We start from the raw sequence: 18,645 nt of genomic DNA on the forward strand, positions 1-18,645 counted from the left end.
CACTATTCTCTAGAAGCTTCTACTCCTGCTCTTTAAACCACTCTGTGTTATTTCCCATTTCCCAAGCCTAGTTCTCTTTTTTTCTAAATTTCTCAAGAGAAGCACCTTGAGTATGCTGAACTTGAAATCTTCATGACTTGGAAAAAGGTGTACAGAAGCAAATCAACATTTAAGACAATTCTGTTAAAGGGGAATTCAGGATTAGGGACGGATGGCGATACCATATTATTAAAAATATTAGATACTAAAATAATCTTAACAAATTGAAAGGATTAAGATGGTCACTGTAGGAGAGAGAAGTAAAGGTCAGGGAAGCCTGGTGTGCTGCAGTCCATGTGGTCACAAAGCGTCAGATATGACTTAGTGACTGAACAACAACGAAAAGATGGTCACTGGAAATTATGGTTATCAGTCTCCTTTTCCAAATGAATTCAAGTTAGAGTGTCCTAGAGGCAGACTTAGAATCAAGCCTCCAGTGTTTACCCCAGCGCCTGCCTACCACCTAGGTACTCTAGGCCATAGTAATGAAATGTGTTCCATAAGAGAAAATAGCCTGGTCCATCAAGGTAACCTCTAAAAACTGGTTCTCCGTCCATGGGATTTTCCAGGCAAGAGTACTGGAGTGGGATGCCATTGCCTACTCTGAAGTAAAGGAACAAGGGAATAACAAACATTACCATTTTGGGTTCTTCTGGCTTCTGGGATCCCTTTCCTGGGATGCTCCTGCTGTTTTGTAACCTTCTTTCTCTTTCCTGTTTTAGCTCTAACTCAAGATGATTCCTGGGATGGGTGGGAGAAAAAAATGATGAAAATTTGGATTTCTGTACTGTTTTCTAAAGAATGCCAAACCCTTTTCTTAGAATTCAGTAATGAAATTTTAATACTTGATTAACAGCATCACTGATTCAATGGACATGAACTTGGGCAAATCCCAGGAGACAGTGAGGTACAGGGAGGCCTGGCATGCTGCACTCCATGGGGTGGCAAAGAGTCAGACACGACTTAGCACTTAGCAACTGAACAACAACAATAGAAACAACCATGTATATATGGACAACCAGGTTTTAAAGTGCATGTGTGCCAAGCTGCTTTAGTCGTGTCCAACTCCGTGACCCTGTGGACCGTAGCCCACCAGGCTCATCTGTCCATGGGATTCTCCAGGCAAGAATACTGGAGTGGGTTGTCATGCCCTCCTCCAGGGGATCTTCCCAATCGAGAGGATTGAACTGGCGTCTCTTTATGTCTCCTGCATTGGCAGGTGGGTTCTTTACCACCGGTGCCACCTGTATACCAGGTATATATGGACAACCAGGTTTTAAAGTAAAATACAATACAATAAAACCAGTAGTACTAGAATACATTCGACGTATTTAAGCTTCCTGGGATGATTAAGAATGTACTTTAGGATCTCCCAGTGCCTGCGGGCACTACTCTGAGTATTGACAATTAACACGAACTCTTAATGAATAGTTATGGTCAACTGAATGCTGGTAGGATTCACTATAACTGAAAGATAGTATTCCTAAAATCTCAAGATACAGTATGAAAGCACTGACACTGTAAGTCCCATTACATTTTAATTAGCTCCTTACAGTTATGCAGTCAATCCCCAGTTACACCCTCAACCACTAGTGTCCTTAGTAGCTGTGTACTTTTATATTCAACAACAAACTTATATTTGTTTGAAATTAGTGCCTTTGGCACAGAGTTGAGTCTCATTTGAGAGACGGTATGGAAGAATGGGCATCCCAGGTGGTGCCAGTGGTAAAGAACCCACCTGCTAATGCAGGAGATGTCAAGAGACATAGGTTTGATCCCTGGGTCAGGAAGATTCCCTGGAAGAGGGCATGGCAAATCACTCCAGTATTCTTGCCTGGAGAATCCCATGGACAAAGGAGCCTGACATGCTACGGTCCATAGGGTCACAAAGAGTCGGACATAACTGAAGTGACCTAGCACCCACACACGATATGCTGACTTAGCATGCACGTGCGTGGAAGAATGGTTAAGGGCTTGGAGTCAGAGAAATAGGCTTTTTGAATGTGGCTACACATTAGCTATGTGAATTTGGACAATTTAACCCCTCTAAGTTTCCATTTCATCTGAAAGTAGGGGTGATGAGATCACAAACAGGGTTGAGGGGAAGATGTTAGGAGAAACTGCATATGAAGTGCTTAGTAAAGTATCCTGCACACAGTAAGAATTCAGGAAATCCTGTTATTATTAGTGTTGTATTGGCCATTACAGTCTTTTACTCCATCCTATTTATCTGGGATCTTGGGTTCTAATTTCCTGTTTCTTTGATAGCAAAAGATGCTGACAAGATTTGGGGAATGCTGGTGTATGTGAAGCTTTCTGGATTCTAGTTCTGGAGAAAGGACTTGGCAGAGACAGAATGGAAATGGCTGGAGCAGGAGACTCCCCCCTACCCCCTGGCTGTCTAGCATCAGTACTTCCCACGACCGCCCTGGCCACCAAAGCTGCGCTTTCTTCACCGCTGCCTGGTGAGCGCCTCCACTTCCAGCTGCAGACTGTTGATCTTGTCTCCGAAGTCCTGCTTGAAGAGCCGGTTGTCCAGTTCAGCAGACTGGCGGCCTCGCTCAGCCTGGCGCAATCTGGATGTGAGCCATATGAACGTGTGATAAAAAACAAAAGCCATGACGGGGAGGAAGACCAAGTTCACAACACAAAATAAAACAACCCAAGGAAGAAGGCATGGAGATAGAGAGAGAGGAAAATAAACTCTGCAGGACATGGGGAGAAATTATGGGGGGAAAAAAGGAGGAGGAACAAATTCTTTAACCAAAAAAAGCAAGATGAAGGTGAACCAGGCAGAGGAAAAGCTGATTTTCCTTTTTTTTTTTTTTTTATTCTAGTACTACAGTTTACAGCCATTAGATGATAAACAATAAAACATCACTTTTTAGAAAATCCATACCAAAGCCAACTTCAAGTACACAGTAATTAAAGTTAAATCCACTTTTTTTGTTTGTTTTTATTTCCTAATAGGTTTGGTACTTTATATTTCTGTTTTACACTCATAACTGGAACTTGCAAATGGGCAACTACCTTCTTATGATACGGAATTAGAACATCTTCCTTGTCCCTTTCCTTAACCACAAATATATTAAATCACTGGACACTATACATCAACCTTTACCCAGGCTTCGGGTTTTTACATAATGAAAAGCCTTTGTCAGAGTCTGGCCATCTCTTTCCTTTTCCATATCTACCACATAGTGTGTGACTAAGTGGACAAGCATTTCAGCACTGGGCCTGCCTAAGATTCCTGACCATATTCTCTGGAAGATTCTGATGAATGTTTTCTCCCATATATCCTATAACTTTGCACCTATAAAAAGTATGTTCTAAGGTGAAGTATTTGGGGCTCTCTCTAATAGAATTTGGAAGCATGCTATGTGTAGTCTTTAAAACGTTTTATTTTGGTGTTTAAGCACTCCTTCCAAATACTCATAGAAAAGGCAACTCATCACCATAAAAGGGTGATGAAGATAAGAGTAGATGCAAAATTATAAGAAATAAACTAAGTTCAAAAGCACAGGAGCTTCCATGAGGTTGGCCATAGGCTCTTTGACTTGACTTTGGCTCAAGTCTGCAAGGACCTATAAAAACACACCTATAAAAATCTATCTTACCCTCTTAATTCTGGTTTTTCTAAGGTGATAAAGAATTTCAACAGCTGGAAGCAAAGGGGTTATCTTTGTCCCCACTTAAGCAGCTGAAATGCTGCAAATCCCATCAGAATGAGAAAAAAGAGAAAAACAAAAATTTTGCCAAGCCTTTTTTGAAGGAATAAAGGCTTATGTAATGCCTGTACCCCCAAATCATTATAAAAATCAAAGTATTTATAGGATTATTACAATGTAAAGTCTAGGAAGGATTAGATCTGTGGTCACTTAGAAAAAGAAGCCTTGCTAATTACTGTTTATGAATACCTACTGGGAATCTTTATTTTTAGACTAAATAATAACAAATATAAGTTTATTTAAATTTGTCTGTTTCCTACTCTGAAATGGTTTTCTAATAGATTGTTATTTTTCTGAAAACTTAAGCAAATTCCTTTCTGAACAAAAAGTAATAGAAACTCTTAAGTAGAGGTTGTCAACAAGAAACAAGAGGCAGGGAACCATTACTTGGGTCCATGCCTTGTCATCTTTACTTCAAAAGGAAAAGCAGAATAGATTTGAAAAGTGTGTAGCATATTTTTTTATATAGGAGAGGAGTGTCTGTATTAAAATTGTTTTCTCTGAGCTACCTAAATAGGAAGTGGAACTGCAGGAAAATGGAAGAGGTAGAAGATGACAAATATTAGGAGGGTTTTCCCAAGCTTCCATATTATTATGTTATCATAAGTTACCTAATCACTAAATTTATCTCTATGACTTTAAAGAACTGGAAGGATGCTGTTTTTTACCCCCTGAAGTCACTAAGGCAAAAAAGTTGCAAGCAATCTTGGTTATGGAGAAGAGGACTGTAGTGAAATACTAAGTACTTATCCTTGGCTTGGGGATTAAACCTAGATAACCAAAGTGAAAAGGGGTCATGGCCTACGAGATACAGAACTACTTTAGGAGAGTCCAAAACCGTGTGGTCGTCACCTCTAGTTCATTACATCGCAACGGCAGAACAGGCTCACTGACACAGACATTGTACCTAGAACTGGTATTATGGGGGACTGGGTTGTAAAGGCAGCAATCACGTATGTACAGAGCTTCCATTCCCTAGGATTTTTTTTTTTAATGGGGTGTTTATATATTGGTCAACTCAGAAGTAATTTCTCAAAGTTTATTTGGTAATTAATTAAGAACTTATACTAAATTTGCTACCTCTGGGGAGAAAATAAAGAAGAAGGAAAAAACACAGCCTATATATCAAACTATTTTTTTTAAAGTCCAGCAAATTCAAAGTCAATTTTTGGTGACATTTTATATAGAATCAGAGCATAAATGCAATCGCTTTCAGATTTCTTCCTTTTACAATTAAGTCGTGATATCCAACTTGTGAGGTGACCAGCTGTAAAATGCCTAATGATGTTTTGGGATCAGTTTATTTGCTGCACTGTTTAAGGTCTTTGCCTGTTTCACCAAATCCTTTTCACTATGTTAATACAAATAAAAATAAAAATGGAGTGAAAGGGGAATGAGAAAATGAATAAATAGGGAAGAAAAAAATAGCAAGAGAATAAGTCAGCTTAATACCTGAAGAGATAAGTCATTATTTCAGTTCTGTCTGCTTTAAATACCAAAACAAAAATCCACTGAAAAATCATCTGACACATTTCAAAAACACAATTTACGAACACTAATATTGATTTGTTAAATCATAAACATACAACTTTTATGAACAAGACAACTTTTGAGATAGGCTGATAACTTTTTCATTTACAATCAGCCAAGCCAGAGGTTTCAAGCTTATTTATTAATTTACAATTAACTTCTGAGTCAACAATAATATGCAGTGCTGTTCAGGACCTACCCTGGTCAAGAACCACTTGAATAAAAGAAATCATCCATTCACCTATTCATTTACATGTCTACTCAATGAATGCTTTGGACACTTGGCACTGTGATAGATCCAACAAGGGAATCTAAAGGGTACAGTTAACTAGCTTCAAGGAACTCACATTCTCATCCGAAGATAAGATACATATATAAAGGTTTATAAGGTAAGACAGGAAATGAGAAGTGCTATGAGCAGTATGGCTAGGTATAGATATAAGGCTATAGGAATTCCAACAAGGACAAACTGGCAGTTTATTTTTAGCTGGGAAGAAGTATCAGAGGAAGCTTTGGATAAGTGGCATTTTAGCCTGAACATAAAAGATGTATCTGAAGACCAAGGGAGTGAAAAGAGGAAGGACATTTCTATTTGATGAAACTATTAGAAAACACAGTCAATTCTAAAGGAAATCAACCCTGAATATTCATTGAAAGGACTGATGCTGAAGCTGAAGTTCCAATTCTTTGGCCACCTGATGTGAACAGCCAATGTTGGCTCTTCCAATGAAAAGACCCTGATGCTGGGCAAGATTGAGGGCAGGAGGAGAAGGGGACGACAGAGGGTGAGATGGTTGGATGGCATCACTGACTCAAAGGACATGAGTTTGGGTGGACTCCAGGAGATAGTGAAGGACAGGGAAGCCTGGCATGCTGCAGTCCACGGGGTTTCAAAGAGTTGGACACAACTTAATGACTGAACAACAACAATTAGGAAAGACATGGATGGGGAATATGGGAAGTGTGTCCAGGGGCCAGTTAGTAGTGTAGTTTTGCTCAAGTGCAAGAAGGGTGATCAGTGGGTGTTACAGGTAGCAAAGTTTTCATGACCAGGGGTACTGTGGCTCATTTAATCTTGAAGCCTTAGCCATTTCTCCTGGCAGCTGAGTCACTAGCAAGAATGTGGTGATTTCAGACAGAAAGACAGAAGAATAGCATAGGAAGAAGATGTACTTTGGGCAGACTGAGTTGTAGGCACTAGTGGGAAATAGCTGGTCAGGGGATGAAAATATAGATGGAAGACAGAACTAGAGATCGACAGATCTAAGCAATGTGGGCAGGAGGTGACAGCGGAAGCTGCGGAACTGTTGAGGAGAAAGCAGAGAGAATAGGGAGATGAAAAAGGAGGGCAAGAAGTTCACAGTACCCCTCTATCACTTAGCACTAGAGTCTTCAAAGACTTCAGTAATAAACAGTAACAGAATCACACACAGATTTAAAAGTCCTTTCATCCTTGTACGTATCCCTCCTCTAACACATGACACTGAAATGGTTTTTAGTCACATCTTAAAAAACAACATTTAATTGGCTTTCTTTCTACGAACATGCCTGGTGCTAAGCTGGGCGATTTCTACATACTCTCTGTCAAATCCACAGCACATTCTCCTCACTTCCAGGACTGAATGCCCTAAGTGTTTCACTAGAGAAACAGCAATTTTACCTTTGTTCCAGTTGTTTAATGGTAGCAGCCATCTGATTAGTCTTCTCTTCTAAGCGACTGTTCAGTTCACTTTTCTGTTTTACTCCCAAGTCTGAACTCTGTTACAGAAAACAATTATGAGTGATGTTTACATTTATATAGAACGTAAAATCCTGAAAAAAGTCACACGTGCCTTAATGGGAAGTAAAGAAATAGAAATGCTTATATATTAATATTTGTCCATCAGTTAATTCCCAGAGAAAAGCAGGAAGCAACATTTAATATTAGTGTTGTTATCTGCAGTTTTGTCTCAAAAATCAACATCAGAAAGTACATAAATTTATCTATATAACTCAGTTGGTAGGTCAGACTTGAGAGTAGATGTGACAACGTGAAAAGTGGCTGTGGCTTTCCAGAATAAGCATACAGGATCCTATGATGGTCTGATTCCTAAAGTGGTTTATTGGCAGCTAGGGCTTCCCTGGTGGCTTAGAGAGTAAAGCATCTGCCTGTAATGCAGGAGACCCAGGTTCAGTCCCTGGGTTGGGAAGATCCCCTGGAGAAGGAAATGGTTACCCACTTCAGTATTCTTGCTTGGAGAATCCCATGGACAGAGGAGCCTGGCGGGCTACAGTCCATGGGGTCACAAACAGTCAGACATGACTGAGTCACTAACACTTTCACTTTTCAGCCTCAAAGTGACACCACTCTTTCCTCTTGTATTTAAAGTGTGATTCTAGAGAAGAAGAGGGACAGAGGGAAGCCCTGGGATTTAGGGAGCCAGTGAGCCCATTTCTTGTGCTTCTCGTACCTGCAGCTTGAAGGCAAGTTCATGCTTAAGAGCCCTGAGATCGTCCAGCTGCTGCCGCAGAGACACCAGGGCGTCCTGCTTCTCACAGACGTCCTTCTCCAGCATCTTCATAGCCAGTTCCATCTCCTGTCTCATGCTGATCTGGATTTCCAGTTCTTTTTCAACATCCTGCCCCCAGAGGGAGACAAATTACTTATTCTCTCTTTCCTTAACTATGTACAAACTACAAAATTCTGCAGGAAAAGGCAGGCCTAAATTCTCAGGTCTGAAGTCTGGCAAAACAGATGTAAACCATCATTGAATACAGAGACATTAACACTAAGAATAAGAATAACCAGGATAATTATAGTAATATTTACTGAATAATTTACAAATCTGAAAAACATGGTAGGCCAAAGGTAGAGCTATCTAATATGCCTAAAACACACACATACTTGAGGCACATCATTAGATATTAAAACAAACAACTGTGTCATGTCCTGTTATAAAAATATGAAGTATTACAGTAGCCAGCACAAAATTAAGCATCTGGAATTCTCTTTAGTTTGAAGGTTGTTGACATTTTCAAGATCCCAAGGGACCAAAAAGATACTTTGGGTCCTCAAGGTAACATCTCAGTTACTGGGAACTGTCAATATGGCTGAGTTTTTTTCTATTTTATTTTATATTGGAGCATAGTTGATTAACAATGTGTTAGTTTCAGGTGTACAGCAAAGTGACTCAGTTATACATGTATATGGATCTATTCTTTTTCAAATTCTTTTTCCATTTTTACAGATTAAGCTGCATTTCCTGTGTTTTATAGTAGGTCCTTGTTGGTTATCTATTTCAAATATAGCAGCTAACTCAAACATAAAAATAGGCTGAACACAGAGCTCTGTATTAAATCACTGATACACTGCTTTTTGTATATATGCTCTAATTGAGAAAGGAGGTCAGTATGGCTGGATGAATAAAAAGAGACTTCATGAAACTAAGAGAAATGAATTCAATGTCCAATGACTATTAGAATGAAAACGCAGGTGATATACAGGTTCCTAAAAGTAAAACAGCAATTTGGACTTGACACTAAGTGGGATCTATTTCAGTGTCCTGAAAGGGAAAGTGATGTAATACATTTGTGCTCATTTACTTCTATCATCTTGAAATTTTAAAAATAGTACATGAAAAAGATGCATGTATGTTTATATAAAGTTCTCAGCATAAAACAAAGTCAAATAAACCTTGGCTATTATTATTACAATAAACAAATATAGTGGCTAACTGAACTTTTATATTCACTTAACATGAGGCCTGCTTTTGTTTCAACCTTATTACTGCTGTGTTATTTGGATGATCACAGATACAAAGACCTGAGGTTCTTCTGCATCCACGCTGTGCCCAGGGCACATCTAGAACCTTGCCTACTTGCTTGGTTTCTTTCTCTGTTAACAAAACATTTATCATAATGTGGTATGGCAAAGTGGAAAATTTTTTGTACCCTTTTTTCATTTGCTCCTTAACTGAGGCACTCCACTGTACGGAGCGACCATGACAGAAGGCAACTCAAACCGTATCTTTAAACACTGACATACATTATTTCTAGGACCTTCTTTATGGAAAGTATTTTGAGACTGAATCTACAAACATATAGAAGGAAAATGATAATTATTTCAAGGATGTTAAAATAACATTGCTAAAGTAACATTAGCAAGAATACTGGAGTGGGTTGCCATTTCCTTCTCCAGGGCATCTTCCCAACCCAGGGATCAAACTCACGTCTCCTGCATTGGCAGGTGGATTCTTTACCACTGTGCCACCTGGGAAGACACAGGTTTATTATTATACTAATATTTGGATAAAATCAATTGCAGAAGTATTTCAGCCCTTACTATACATTCTTATATATGTATATAAATTAATTTCTACGAATATCTCAAGACTAATACTGATGTCATATTTTTCTATTTATGTATAAAAACAGGAATAAATTCAGAAATAACAACTAAAAGTAAAAGAGGACAAGTCTATGCTGATGACTCTTAGTAAGGAGAAGAGGAGCTGACCTATCCGAGGAGACATGTCTTTGCAGGGGTGAGGACTGAGGCAGTAAGACAGATCATACAGTTTAAAAAGTAGGTTCTATATACCTAGTGTTTTTGCAACACAAACTATAAAAGCAAAAATAAATTAAAAATGAAGATTGGCAAAATTCCATTGGTTGTTGAGAATACTCAGAACAAGGACTGAGGAAACACTATAGGGAATATGGGTTAAAAGAATGAGAAAAAAATTCACAGGATCCATAAAATTTGTTAGACTACTACTGATATTCCCTTGATCTATGATATAAAACCCCTAAATGGGGTATTTTAACATGTTGCTGAACCATGAGGACATAAAAGCACAGTTTACCAGTCGCAGTTGTGTCTCTTCCTTTAAGTGCTTCCTGGCTTCACTCAGTGCTTGCCCTTCTGAAGTCCGGTCTGGCTTAGGACCCTTGAAAAGATAAGTAAAATAGTACACATCTGAGGATTTAGAGAATCCAACAGTTATTGGACGCTAACACTGCTATTCAGTAAGGAAAATGATCACATCAAAGCATATATGACAATGAACGAAGACAATAAAGAAACTGCAGAGGTTCTATAAATATTCTAAGCTGAACTGGGAATTTTTTGTCATTTTCTTTCAAGTCCTTGCAGCTTACCAAACCAAGTGGTAGAAGTCTCAAAATATCAGCCTCTAAGAAACAAAATAGCAGTCACTGTAAACTATAAATTGGGCCAAAGTTTCAAACAGTTATACAGTCCTCCTCCAAAAGATCTCACATCTGGTATCTCCACCCATACAGCGAGATAAGAGTGAAAGATGAAGGAAAGTGAAAGTCGCTCAGTCGTGTCTGACTCTATGCGACTCCATGGAACTCTCCAGGCCAGAATACCGGAGTGGGTAGCAGTTCCCTTCTCCAGGGGATCTTCCCAACCCAGGGATCGAACTCAGGTATCCTGCATTGCAGGCAGATTCTTTACCAGCTGAGCCATCAGGGAAATGAACAGTTCACCAGAAAACTCTGAGCAGTCACAGTTGTTTTGTTTTGTTTTACAAAATCCATGCATTAAAGTCAAACTTTCCCTGGTGGCTCAGTAGGTAAAGTATCTGCCTATAATGTGGGTAGACATGGGTTAATCCCTGGGTCAGGAAGATCCTCTGGAGAAGGAAATGGCAACCCACTCCAGTACTCTTGCCTGGAAAATCCCATGGACAGAAGAGCCTGGCAGGCTACAGTCCATAGTGTCTCAAAGAGTTGGACACGACTGAGTGACTTCACTTTCTTTTTATTCATGTTGGTCCCCACTCAGAGCCTAGGTACTTACTCTTCAAGAGCAATTTAAAAAACTGGATTTCTGGATTCCTAGGTCACAGTTGGTTAGAAACATGAGGCTAAGGAGTAGGGAGACATTTCCAAAAAGAGTAATGCTAACAGCAGTAAGAAATAAAAGATGCCAGTGAAATAAAAGGCAGAAAAAAAAAAAAAGGAATCTGGGAATATTTTAAGTATAGGTTCTAGAAGCTCTATCAGTTTCAATAGCCCCCTTGAGCAGCACCATTATAACATAGTATAGAATCGCCAATGTTGATAACTATGATCTTCAGTCACCATAAAGGGCTACATGGAGTAAATTATATCCTCTACTTAAGAAGGCTTAGAATTGTGCAATACATAAAAGGTTTGCAAAATATGTTGAAACATATATAAAAGGGACTGAGTTATCTAAAAAATTCATTTATATGGGAACTCTTTCCCAGTGATAGCAGAGATATACTTATAAAACAGTACCATAATTTCTAAAAATAGTACAAATCATTATATAAAAATGTATATAATGTATATAAAATGCAATAGTGTATATAAAAAAAGACACTGAATTAGACTGCTTCTTGAAGTCTCAAAACAGATGTACATGGTGGTGAAGCCAAGGAATGTCAATAGGAGAGGGGCATCAACCTCCCATAACCTTCATCATTCAAGCAATTTTGCACCCAGTCTCAGGGAAAGCAGTGCGCTTAACATACTTAACATATGCAAAGGCTCACTGCTTCCAAGCAGCCCTCTGGAGGGTGCCACCCACCCACCCCCACCCCCACTGTTAACACAGTGACATGCTCTCACCTTCCGATTAGATTCCAATATGTAGGAGCTTTCCTCTTTAACTCGTTCCATTTCTTCTTGCAAGGTGATAATTCTGTTGTTTGCAACTGCAAGCTGTTGATAAAATTTTGAAAATAATCTTTCTTTTATTAAACACAGACTAAGATAATTCATAATCTGCAAGGACATGATTTTCACGCTTAGGTATTCTAGAAGGAAAGAAAACTATCTATAACTCCACAAAAACTTAGGAGAGCTATCTTGAAAGACAAATATCTCTTATTACTGCTTTTTGTGTAAAAACTTTTTTTTTCCAGTAACAGAATGTTAAGTTATGATCATTTACCTCAAGGGTGTCCCCATGGATAACTCATAATTCTATTTAGCTACGAAACCTAAAATGTTCTAAAATGTTTGAGAGGTCACCTCATGCTTTGGGACCCATCTTACACACCCTCATTAAAACCTGTTTTTAGGGACTTTTCTGGTGGTCCAGTGGTGTTAAGGCTCTCTTCCCTTTCAATGCAGGGGCGGGCTGGTTTGATCCATGGTCAGGGAACTAAGAGCCCAAATGCCCTGTGGCATGGCCAAAAAAAAAAAAAAGACAAAAAGACCAAAGTTCTCACTCGAAAAGATGCCTTTAAACATCGAAGAGATTTTTCTGTTTCTTTTCAGTGCCTAAAGGCAAGGTAATGTTATTGGCAGTGTGTCTTTAGGGGACATGTTTATAACCCTGTCCCAAGGGAGGGAAGAATGCGGTGGAAACACTCTCCTTCTCTGTATGTGTGGAGATTAGCTCCTGAGAGAACGGCGAGGGGCCTGAAGGAGGCTGGGAAAGGCGCTGAGCAGCTCCTCTCAGCCACGCTGGTCTCCCTTTTTGTCGTCTCTGCTTGGCTCCTGTTCTACTGTGTAAGTACAGCAGCCAGGCTCTGGTGAGCTTTCTAGAGGTGGGTCTGACAGCCCATTTCTCTCAGAAGTGACTCTGGGCAAGCAGGTTGGCGCTCTTGATCCAAGCACACCTCAGATGGCTTCTTCCAAGGTCTCATCATCAAAGAAACATTAGGAATGACGACTCCAGACCCAAGTGGACTCTAAGTCAGCTTTACCAACACAAAGTGGATATTTATTTATCCTCATCTGCTCAGTTCTTTTCATCTTGTCCTGTGCGCTGAGTCGCTTCAGTCGTGTCCGACTCTTTGCGACCTTATGGACTGTAACCTGCCAGGCTCCCCTGTCCATGGGATTTTCAAGGTAAGAACACTGGAGTGGGTTGCCGTTTCCTCCTCCAGGGGATCTTCCCAACCCAGAGAATGAACCGTGTCTCTTGTGTCTCCTGCATTGGCAGGCAGGTTCTTCACCACTAGCGCCACCTTTGTTCTACTAGCTCAGATTTCAGGAGGGAAGAGAGGTCTTTCTAGGTTTAGTTTTGTTTTTTTTTTTAAACTGGTCCCTTTAAATCCAAAATAGATGGAAATGAGAGAGGGAAGACCGTATTAGCCTTATCTGTTATTTATAAAGTCCACACACAGTACTTGCCCATGATTAATATTGCTGGTAAAATAAACTTAGGCCAAGAAGACAAGTCCTGTGACTTAGGAAATAAAATTAATGATTTTATTTACTGAGTGCATATGATGGATGTGTCAGGCACTGATCTAGATAAGTGTTAGTCGCTCAGTCATGTCCGACTTTGCAACCCCATGGACTGAGCCCGTCAGGCTTCTCTAAGCCGCCAGGGAAGCCCCAAGAATATTGGAGTGGGTGGCCATTCCCTTCTCTAGGGGACCTTCCTGACCCAGGGATCAAACCTAGGTCTTCCTACATTGCAGGCAGATTCTTTACCAGCTGAGCCACCAGGGAAGCCCACTATCCAGGCCCTTATGTATTAACATCATTTAATGCACACAAAAAGTTTATTATCATTCTTGGCCCCATTTTGCAGATAAGTAAACCAAACAACAGAAGCTTAAGTAACTGGCCCCAGATCAGAGAGCTACCAAGCACCAGATCAGGGACAGAAACCCAAAGAGCCTAGCTGTGGAGAGCATGCTTAACTGCTATCCCACATCACCCCAATATACCAGCAGTAGAACCACAGTAGAAAATTTCTGTGCAGAATGTTTCGAAAGCCTTGTGGGATAACATTCTAAGGATCGTATCCATAAATTAAAAGTTTTAATATAATTTAAGAATCTATGTCCAAACATAAGGTCCACAGAACTGAGCAATAAGGGAGGTGTTTTAAAGTCATAACAGTGAAAACGTTAGTTCTGAAAAAAATCTGATTAGATGGCATTTCTTAACTAGTGCTTTAACTTGCTTTTCTGTTTTTACTTTAGTTATTTATTTATTGGCCATGCCGCACAGCATGTGGAATCTCAGTTTCCCAACCAGGGATTGAGCCCATATACCCTGCAGTGGAAACTAGGGAGTCTTAACCACTGGACCACTAGGGAAGTCCCTAACTTGTTTTTTTAAGACCAAATTATTTTTTGAAGTATAGATGATTTACAACATTAGTTTCAGGTGGATAACATGGTGATTCAATATTTTTATAGGTTATACTTTTGTATATACAATAGATTATATACTTTTATATATTATAACCTTAAAATTATAAAATATTGGCTAGATTCCCTCTGAAAGTGAAAATTAGTCACACAGTTGTGTCCGACTATTTGTGACCCCATGGACTGTAGCCATCCAGGCTCCTCTGTCCACAGAATTCTCCAGGCCAGAATACTGGAGTGGGTTGCCATTTCCTTCTCCAGGGGATCTTCCTGACCCAGGAATCAAAACCGGGCCTCCTGCATTGCAGGCTGATTCTTTACCAACTGAGCCACTAGGGAAGCCATATTCCCTTTACTATATAATATATCCTTGTAGTTTATTTATTTTATACATAATAGTTGTACCTCTTAATTTTTTCTACCCCTATCTTGCCCCCTCCCCACTGTTTACCACTAGCAAGTTCTCTATTATCTCTGAGTCTGTTTCTGTTTTGTTTTATATTCATTTTTTTATTCATGTTTTAGATTCTACATTCCACATTTAGATAACAGACAGTATTTGTCTTTCTCATTCTTATTTTACTAAGCATAATAGCCTCCAGGTCCATCTATGTTGTGGTATTTAACCAACTTTATTTCACTATAGGATAGTTATAATTTGAAAAAGAGAAGATAAAGTCTTTGTCATCTGAAAAATTTTATTTAAGGTTTCTCATAGAAACATTTAATGCTATTGAAGAAAAAAATATATTGTTGGTAAGCTAGGGAAAAAATATTAATCAGAAGTAAAGTATGACATTATATTTTAATTCTTATTTTAGGGACTTTCCTAAAAGTTTTCACATGCATATTCTTATCTGATCTTCAGGGTAATTGTAAGGCTAAAAGGGGAAAGACTCTACTTTGCCAGAGAAGGAACTGGGTCTCTTGAAGGTCAAGTGACTTACTTGCTCAGGAGCACATGACATGTTAAAGCATGACATGTAAAGCAGGAATTACCGGTCTTCTGACCAGTGTTCTTTAGGTTATATACCTCATCACTCTATCACCCCAAGGAGAAAATAAAACCTGTAAAGGGGGGAACTTGCCAATCCAGCACACATAAATCAATGCCTGGCAGATGTTGAGTCTTTGTCTAGCTCTGGGACATACATAGTATCCAAAATGTTCAATGAATAAATAAATGATAAACACATTATCTTACTAAACATTAACTCTAGGCTAGACCAGACAAAACATTCACACAAGAAAGCAAAATATTTGATCAAACCAGGTTCTAACCCTACATAGTCCAACTGGATAACTGAGATACTTGAGATAAGCCAGCTGGCCACTCTTGGTCAGAACAAGGAGTACTAGGGTAGATATTATCTGAAAAATCAAGTCCTATATTTCTAAGGCTTCAGAGAAACTATTTTCCACTAATGCATTTTACTAAATTCTATTAAGGCAATCGAACAATTTCTAGAACACTTACCTCCTCTGTCAGTTTAGTGTTGGATTTTTCTAATGCATCCACTTTTGCCTGAAGGTTGTTTACAGTAGCACTATGAAGAGAAGAAAAAAATTAACAGTCTTTTTTGAGATGCAGAACAATATCCTACACTTTCTTTTAAAACACCCATAATACTTATCATTCATTGTTTACTGTCTACAATTCTCAATAGGCTTACAGGCTCTAAGACACTTACAAGGTGATGGGTGTCTTACCTGCTACATTCTTGGCACTAAAATTTGTGTGTTTTTTTTTTTCTCTTGGAAGAAAAGTACTGTTTACTGAGATCTTGTTCATGTTAATCATCCAGCCAAAGTATTTGGCCCCTGAGAGGTTACTTCTCTGTCAGTGAGTCAATTAGGGTTTATTCTCAGTCTATAAATACCTCATCCCCCAGATCAAAATGAACACACCCAAAGGCTTTTTGCAGGGTTCATGGAGCATGTGGGATCTCAGTTCGCCAACCAGGGATTGAACCCTCGACCCTTGCAGTGGAAGCACAGAGTCTTAACCACTGGACGGCCAGGGAACTTCCTTAACAAGCATTTGTTGATGAAATTAAAAAGTTCATGCACTACACTGTACTTCAAGGTTTATTTATTTAATAATAATAGTAGGCTACACGAATTATGATGTGCTTGTCACATCATTCCCTCACTTTCAGAGGGAATATGATGTGCTTGTCACATCACAAAATGCTTTTACTTGCACTATTTCATTTACTCCTTTCAACAACCCCGTGTGCTAAGCACCTCCAACTATACATAAAGAAACAGAAGCACTGAAAAAATAAATAATACTATTATATTTATAATTCAGGGGCTTCCTTGGTAGCTCAGCTGGTAAAGAATCTGCCTGCACTGCAGGAAACCTGGTTCTATTCCTAGGTCAGGAGGAGAGAAGGGATAGGCTACCCACTCCAGTATTCTTGGGCTTCCCTGGTGGTTCAGATGGTAAAGAATCCACCTGCAACGCTGGAGACCTGGGTTTGATCCATGGGTTGGGAAGATCCCTGGAGGAGGGAGCGGCAACCCACTCCAGTATTCTTGCCTGGAGAACCGCCACGGACAGAGGAGCCTGATGGGCTACAGTCCATGAGGTCGCAAAGAGTTGGGCACGACTGAGTGACTACGCATAGCCCAGCACATTCACTGTCAACTGTAACCATATCTTTGCTAACATCTCCACAGGTCACTATTAGTTCATTATTAGTACTTGGTCCCCAGAAAAAATGTACTTAAATTGTTTTTGAGCTTTCTAGATGGAACCAAGACTGTAATTTATACTCATACTGGTGTAATCACATTTTATCACTTAAAATGATTATCTTTCACAAGAGAACTATAAGTAAGATAATTAAATGAATATATTCATTTTTATGAATTATTCAACAGTTTTTTAGACCATCAACGTACTTGAGAATACCAATAAATTTTGGACAGCTCTCCTCAGGAGAGGAGAGATTATTTTATGTTCTGGTTATGAAAAATACCTGGTGAGTACTTGGTAAATTAATGGTAGTGATGGTGAAAAGAGGGTAAATTAATACTATTGATTCACTATATGAAAAATATAAGGGGCCAATGAGAAATCATTAACCTAAAGGTACTACAGCGGTGAGTGCTTCACCTAAGACACGGTCCTGAAATACATGACTGGCTCTACTGAACCAAGACCTCCAATTTCAAGTGTCTATGGCACAAATTTAAGAGTTCTTCACTGAGTATGTTTACATAATCACTAAAACTCTAATTATATATTAATTTTATATTACCTTTCATTAAAGCCCACCAAAACAGGTAAATGCCACATATCCAGTGCCTAGGCTCAGAGCTGTGCTAGCAGGAATCCTATATATATATTTGTTGAGTATTGTCTGAATTTATCCTAACTGCTCATCATCAGTTTATCCTTCCCTTCCCTTCCTCCACACCAAAATCCCCAGAAAGTAATAGTATTTATTCATTCTTTACTTCAGGTGTCTGTTGAGTTCTTCTACATAGTTCTTCTGATCCAGAATTGCAGTAATCTGGCCATCTCTGAAGGGAAAAAAGATAAAAAATAGAGAAAAAGTAAATAACATTAGAAATACTAAGATGTCCCACCTCCAATATTTTCATAAAACAGGAAGGAAATTATGGCTCAGACACACTGAACCAGAAGACAGACCTGATTAGAACTTCCTTGACACAAGAGACCTGGAGATTTAAAACTGTGAAGACCTTCCCAGCATATTCATAAAGCCCTTCTTATGGCTTACACACCTTAACTTAGGTTACAGGTATAATGTATAATCTATTAGAGGCATTTAAAGAAAAAAAATTATCTTCTTGCAATTCAAAGATTTTTTTTTCTGCTTTGCTGCTGCTGCTGCTAAGTTGCTTCAGTCGTGTCTGACTCTGTGCGACCTGCTAGTGCGACCTGCTAGTATTATTTATAAGAACAATTTTCCATTTGTCATAGGAATTGAATTAAGCTTATTTGGGTAAAATAATAACTGTTCTCAAAGGCAATATATTTGCCTTTAAGTGCTATTTAGTTTCACAATGAATGGTTTAAAGGGCTTTCACAAAGATCAAATGTTTACTATTACATGAGAAAATCAAGTGTGGGAAAATGGAGGTTCACTTCTGGGAACAGCTAATCTAGAACAGACAAAAGTTAGACAGACTTTTCAACTGAAAGAAAACTTCAAGGCCACATACCTCTAGGACTACTTAAAGGACAAGCAATATAATTTAGTTCAATGCCTAAGGTTAAA

At 39.0% G+C, this 18,645-nt stretch overlaps 1 protein-coding gene across 19 annotated transcripts in view; it reads right to left on the bottom strand.

Moving 5' to 3' along the window:
- Window positions 1-18,645, bottom strand: part of RUFY3 (RUN and FYVE domain containing 3) — a 95,254-nt gene that overhangs the window by 7,452 nt on the left and 69,157 nt on the right. For 15 of the 19 annotated variants that reach the window (XM_025289939.3, XM_044945804.2, XM_025289941.3 and 12 more), the window contains 8 exons: window positions 17,858-17,923; window positions 15,867-15,936; window positions 11,901-11,993; window positions 10,142-10,225; window positions 7,748-7,915; window positions 6,958-7,055; window positions 2,496-2,615; window positions 678-780 (listed from right to left, as the gene is read on the bottom strand). In XM_025289939.3, coding sequence (XP_025145724.1) covers window positions 678-780; window positions 2,496-2,615; window positions 6,958-7,055; window positions 7,748-7,915; window positions 10,142-10,225; window positions 11,901-11,993; window positions 15,867-15,936; window positions 17,858-17,923 — 802 coding nt within the window. Of the gene's footprint in view, window positions 1-677; window positions 781-2,495; window positions 2,616-4,792; window positions 5,119-6,953; window positions 7,056-7,747; window positions 7,916-10,141; window positions 10,226-11,900; window positions 11,994-15,866; window positions 15,937-17,857; window positions 17,924-18,645 lie in introns of those variants that run through there. The other 4 variants (XM_025289948.3, XM_006069333.4, XM_006069334.4 and 1 more) reach the window with 2 other exon arrangements.

Source organism: Bubalus bubalis, chromosome 7, assembly GCF_019923935.1.
Source record: "Bubalus bubalis isolate 160015118507 breed Murrah chromosome 7, NDDB_SH_1, whole genome shotgun sequence".
Taxonomy (NCBI): domain Eukaryota; kingdom Metazoa; phylum Chordata; class Mammalia; order Artiodactyla; family Bovidae; genus Bubalus; species Bubalus bubalis.